The sequence below is a fragment of the Cynara cardunculus genome (assembly GCF_001531365.2).
Source record: "Cynara cardunculus var. scolymus isolate 2C chromosome LG 7, CcrdV1, whole genome shotgun sequence".
NCBI classification, from domain to species: domain Eukaryota; kingdom Viridiplantae; phylum Streptophyta; class Magnoliopsida; order Asterales; family Asteraceae; genus Cynara; species Cynara cardunculus.
Window position 1 is genome coordinate 10,792,724 of NC_037534.1, and position 6,032 is coordinate 10,798,755.

Genomic DNA, 6,032 nt, shown 5'->3' on the forward strand with positions numbered 1-6,032 from the left:
CAAAAATTTCTAACAGTAAAACACAAAACAAATATGATACACGCTGTGATACACAAGAATTTATACCAGTAAGACACAAAATTAATTGTGTTACGCATTGTGATAACGTTTTGAACATGAGTTGATAATAGACGTGATCTGAGTCTTAGGCCACACACAACCACAATGTGATACACGACTGTGATACAATTTTGTTGAGATAATTAAGGAAACCAAATTCTTGATAATTAAGGAAACCAAATTTGATAACTATTAAATAAGAAAAATATCTAAATTATAATTAATCATTTTACTAAAACGCCCTTTACCTATTAATTAAAGTAATACAATTAATATCATAAAATAATTGATTTATATTAAAACTTACAGTTACCACAAATTAATTAATTCTTATTTGATTAAACCCCTATCTAGAAGAGACATTAGAATTTCTTTACCAAAAAAAAAGGGATGGAATAAATGCAAAATAGGTTTGTGGATGGAAAAATGGGGCGTTTGGGCATCTTCCTGTTCCTGAATGTAATTACAGCATCACCTGACGACAATGTAGCAACAGTATCCCTGTGACCAATCTCCCCCATTCTTTTTTCTCTCATTCTTCTTGTGGCCTCTTTCTTTATTTACTTCTAAACTGCCCCCAAATCCCCATCTCTCTCTCTCTCTTGAATAAATTCCCTTTTCCTGCTTTTGATAGCAGTTTACAATTCTCTAAAGACCCACTTCTGACTTGCAGAAATGGGTTCTTCTAACAATAATGTCTTTATTGGTCTTTTCATATGTGTTTCTCTTGCACATATTACAATCTTCACTTCTGCGAAGGTATATTCCGTCATGTCATTTGGATCTTGGCTTGTTTCTATGTCCAATTTTTCAAGAAAAGTAATGACGGTGTTCTTGGTGTTGTAGGTGTATGTTGTGTATATGGGTGGCAATGACAGTGATGACCCAGATGAGATTTTGATGAAAAACCATCAAATGCTTGCTTCTGTTCATAGTGGAAGGTTATTAATCACAATCCCTCCCATTTGATTTCACATCTGGGATTTCTTCAAAATTGTAGATTTCCCCCTTTTAAATTGGTGATTTTTTGGTTGAATCAGTGTTGAAGAAGCACATGCATCTCACTTGTATACTTATAAACATGGGTTCAGAGGTTTTGCAGCCAAGTTAACAGATGATCAAGCTCTTCAAATTGCTGGTAAGTTTAAATCTTAGGGTAATAAAGGTCAAATCAGGGCTTATTTTGTTGGTTTTTGTTAATGATCTTGATGATGAAATTTGCAGAGATGCCAGGGGTAGTTTCGGTATTTGAGAACAAAATAAGGAGGTTGCATACAACACATTCATGGGATTTCATTGGTCTTGCTGGGGAAGAAACCATGGAAATTCCAGGTTTTTCAACCAAAGATCAAGTTAATGTCATCATTGGTTTCATTGACACAGGTGTGTGACTGTGACTTTCCCAAGCAAAAAACAACAGTGAAATTGAGGGCATTTTCGTCATTTCACACATACATGTATGCAATTCATAGCATCAATTTGGCATTATGGTGTCATCTTTCTCCAGTCTTGTTTCTGTATGTTCAATGGAAATCTGTTGGTTTTATTGCATTGATGGAAAACAGAACACATGACCTCCCATTTACTACCTCAAAATTGAAACACCTCCCTCTTTCTCTCTCTTGTTTCTCTCTCTAGGACCATGAAGACAGACCTTCAGATCATGTTGTATTCATCTTTATTTTTGGGAAAAAGAAGTTGAATAATGTTTCTAGTTTTCATTTATCACACTCTTTCTGTACATATATCATCATCACAACACAAATGTGACCATGCCCATGGACATATATGATCATAACTTCCTTGATTTCGGCTTTTTCTTCAATCGATACAAATCGAAGTTCAAAACTTTCGGCACTTCTATGCGTTTACGGATGTGGGATTTCCGTGAAACGCAACGATCATAACTTTCTTGAAAATCTTGCATTTCTATGCTGTCATTCTTGATATGAACTAAAGTTACATTTTTTTGGTACTTTTGATGATTTATACTTGTTTATGGAAGCGGGTTTTACAAAGAAAACTGGTTTCAAGTACAGGAATTTGGCCGGAATCCGCGAGTTTTAGCGATACCGACATGCCTCCGGTGCCAGCTGGCTGGAGAGGAAAATGCCAATCTGGGGAAGCATTCAATATCACTCACTGTAACAGGTGTTCTTCAATTATATGATTGAAATTATTATTGTCTCTATGATTGGTTTCAGATTTGTTTTATCTGAAAACTGATATACTGATATGTCGATAGATACGGGTTATAGACATCCATTGATACCGTCGTCCGCCCATCGGGCCCACTTGATAATTGGTTTCTAGATCTGATCTAAGTTTTGTCCTCACATAGGAAACTGATAGGTGCAAGATATTATCTAAGTGGCTATGAAGCCGAAAAACAAGAAAAACTTGAAAATGGGGAAGTGGAATACAATGATGATCCGAAGAATAAACGATCGTTTCAATCTCCACGAGATAGTAATGGGCATGGGACCCACACGGCATCCACGGCTGCTGGGCGGTACGTGATGGACATGAACTACAAGGGGTTGGCCCGTGGTGGTGCAAGAGGCGGTGCACCGATGGCTAGAGTCGCGGTCTACAAGACTTGTTGGGATTCGGGTTGTTACGATGCTGACATTCTAGCGGCGTTTGATGATGCGGTTAGAGATGGGGTCCACATTGTGTCGCTATCACTCGGCCCTGATGCTCCTCAGGGCGATTACTTTAGTGACGCCATTTCCATCGGCTCGTTTCATGCGGTTAGCCGTGGAATAACGGTTGTTTCTTCGGTTGGTAACGAAGGGACGAAGGGGGCTGCCACAAATCTCGCACCGTGGATGATAACGGTTGCAGCTACATCCATCGATAGAGAGTTTACGGCTAACGTTGTGTTAGGAAACGGCGTTGAACTGAAGGTATCTCTCAATCTTTCTCGTTTACGTCCACTAAAACACGTAAAACGCCTCTCTGGTCTCTACCCCTTAGGGTAGAAGTAAGGTCTACGTTATCTTACCCTCCTTACACAATTACACCGAGGAAAGTTCGGTTGCAAACCCGTTTTAGGTGGACAAAGGAGAGCACGACACGTGTCACCATGTGTCCACGTTTATCATGAATAATGAAGGTAAACATTCGTGAACTATTCATGATGAATGATATACCATTCATCATGAATAATACACCATTCATCATTCATGATCCGTGATAAATTGATACACCATTCATGATGAATAACCTGTGAATGTATGGGACACATGGCACACTTTCCTTTGTCCCCCGATTCACAACCGATAACGGGCTTGCAACCGAACTCGCCCCTCCCTAGACCCTACTTCTGTGTGGGATATACTGGGTTCGTTCGGTTTTATATTGTTAATGCTTTGTTTCGGTTTTACTAGGGTGAAAGTCTAAGTGTTCTTCAAATGAGATCTTCTGCAAGAATCATATCTGCTTCAATAGCAAATGGGGGTTACTTCACTCCCTATCAATCCAGGTGAAGCAACAGGTACTTCTGTTCATCGTTACAAAGGGGACGATATTATCGAGTAAATAGAAGCGATGAAATCTTTACGTTTTTTGTGATGCAGTTATTGCTTAGAAAGCTCGTTAAATTACACGAAAACAAGAGGGAAGGTGTTGTTATGCCGACACGCAGAGCGTTCATCGGAGTCGAAGGTGACCAAGAGCGAGATCGTCAAAGCAGCCGGTGGAGTCGGAATGATTCTCGTGGACGAAAACGTCGACGTCGCAATCCCGTTTGCGATCCCGGCTGCGATCGTCGGGAGAAAAGTAGGAAACCGGATTTTATCGTACATTAACAACACACGGTTCGTATCGTTTACTTGGAGTGGTTGACTTCTTGAACTGTCATAGTTGACTTTATTTCAAACTAACCATCGCTATACAAAAATTGAAAAAAAAATTCTGTATTCCCGTTATGAGCAGGAGGCCAACGTCACAGATTTTCTCGTCCGAGGCCGTATTAGGATCTCAACCGGCTCCTCGTGTATCATCGTTCTCATCTAAAGGTCCTAACGGATTAACCCCGGAAATCTTAAAGGTTCGTTTCCGCACCTTAACTTTTGACCCGATGCTATTGGTGGATCTCAACGACTGTTAGGTTGTGAGTTCAAATCTCGTAGAGAAATCATAGTGTCGGTTTGTTGACTGTTCAAAAAAAACTGATTCACATTTTTTGTAGCCCGATGTTGCAGCTCCCGGGTTGAATATACTTGCGGCATGGTCCCCCGCGATCGGGCAAATGAAGTACAACATTCTTTCAGGCACTTCCATGGCTTGTCCACATGTAACTGGAATTGTAGCCTTGATCAAAGCTGTTCATCCTTCATGGTCTCCTTCTGCAGTTAAATCTGCTATCATGACAACCGGTAGACCAACTTATTTTTTGAGCTTATTGAAAAAACCCTGTTTGTTTAGCCATAAGCCAACTTTTTGAAACGTTACTTAGGGCCTGTTTGTTAGCGGCTTAATAAGCTTAACGGGACTCATAGCTTATTGGGTCAGCTATATATAACTGTTTGGTAATGGCTTAATGATATAGAAAGTGGCTTATTCAGGAAGCTTATTGGGGGAGCTTTATGCAGAAAGCCAAGTTTCTTACAAACCTGTCCACACGCACCTTTCATCTATCAAAAAGCTCTCCCAAACAAAAAGCTTTTTCAGTCTATACAGACAGATTAATCCATACAAACATTTTTATTCATATAGGACTTAAATGGAAAACCAGCCAAACAACCCCTTATAGAGTTCTAGTAGCGTTTCAATAAACTGCTGGTTTTTTTCACTTTTTTCCAATCATGGCCCTTTATATTTATTTTATTTTGTTTTTCAATATGTCCAGGTCAATTTACGTCGTTATCTAGTTTTTATTGAACATGATTAGTTTATCAGCTAAACTCGCTTATTTGCTAGTTTGCCAATATGAATAGTAGCAAGAATCTGATACATGTTGACGGGTTTATGCAGCTTCGATTTTCGACAAGAGTGGGAAACCGATGCGGGTTGACCCTGAAGGACGAAGAGGGAATGCCTTTGACTATGGCTCCGGTTTTGTGGATCCCACAACCGTCCTAGATCCTGGGCTAGTCTACGATGCAACAGCCATCGACTACAAAGCCTTTCTTTGCTCAATCGGCTACGACGAAAAATCACTACGACTCATCACCCGAGACCAAACCACTTGTGAAAACCAACCGTTCACAACACCTTCGAGCCTCAACTATCCGTCCATTGTCGTTCCCAACCTCAAAACGCGGTTTTCCGTCACTAGAACCTTGACTTTTGTCGGAAACCCGGAACAAAGAACGGTTTATGAAGCCGTGGTGGCTCAGCCACGTGGGGTTGAGGTCGATATTTCCCCAAGGAGACTAGTGTTCGACCGGTACGGTCAGACAATGAACTTCACCGCCAGTTTTAAACCAACGGCACCGTCTCTTGGTTACGTGTTCGGTTATTTACAATGGAAGAACGGGAAGTCGCGGGTGACCACACCGCTGGTGGTTCGAATTGATCCTTCTGATCTCGGCTCGGGTATGTAACCGGAGGAAAAAGAAAAATCTTCCTTTTACCGTCCCTCCAATAAGACTTGGACACGTCATCTGATCATTAAATTTGAAATATGCAACCCCATAATCATGACACATGTCGAAATTTAATTGGAACGAAGATTAGGATAGTAAAACAGGTTTAGAAGAAGATATACATATTTGTTTTCTTTGTTATGTTTTGTGCAGTTTTCTTCACCATAGATCTTGGTGAACTTTTTTTTTTTTAATTATTATTATTATTATTATTATTTATTATAATCATTAATAAAATTTGATATATTTTGTGCAGTGTTCTTAACATTTCTTTCTATTTATCGAAAGGGCTTTTGGTCTAGTGGTATATGAGTATTTGTTCTCTTAGAAGGTCAAAAGTTTCCAAATATGAGGAGGGTGTATGAGTTTACTTGTTCT

General features: G+C 39.7%; 1 protein-coding gene across 1 annotated transcript; it reads left to right on the forward strand.

Moving 5' to 3' along the window:
• The first annotated feature begins 735 nt into the window (after nucleotides 1–735).
• LOC112515929 (subtilisin-like protease SBT3.9) lies at nucleotides 736–5,798 on the forward strand. The gene is made up of 11 exons (XM_025122907.1): nucleotides 736–819; nucleotides 907–1,001; nucleotides 1,101–1,198; nucleotides 1,285–1,443; nucleotides 2,100–2,211; nucleotides 2,402–2,969; nucleotides 3,453–3,547; nucleotides 3,642–3,881; nucleotides 4,000–4,114; nucleotides 4,256–4,442; nucleotides 5,041–5,798. The coding sequence occupies exons 1-11, from the start codon at nucleotides 736–738 to the stop codon at nucleotides 5,610–5,612; spliced, it is 2,325 nt and encodes a 774-aa protein (XP_024978675.1). The 3' UTR covers nucleotides 5,613–5,798.
• Nucleotides 5,799–6,032: the final 234 nt, after the last annotated feature.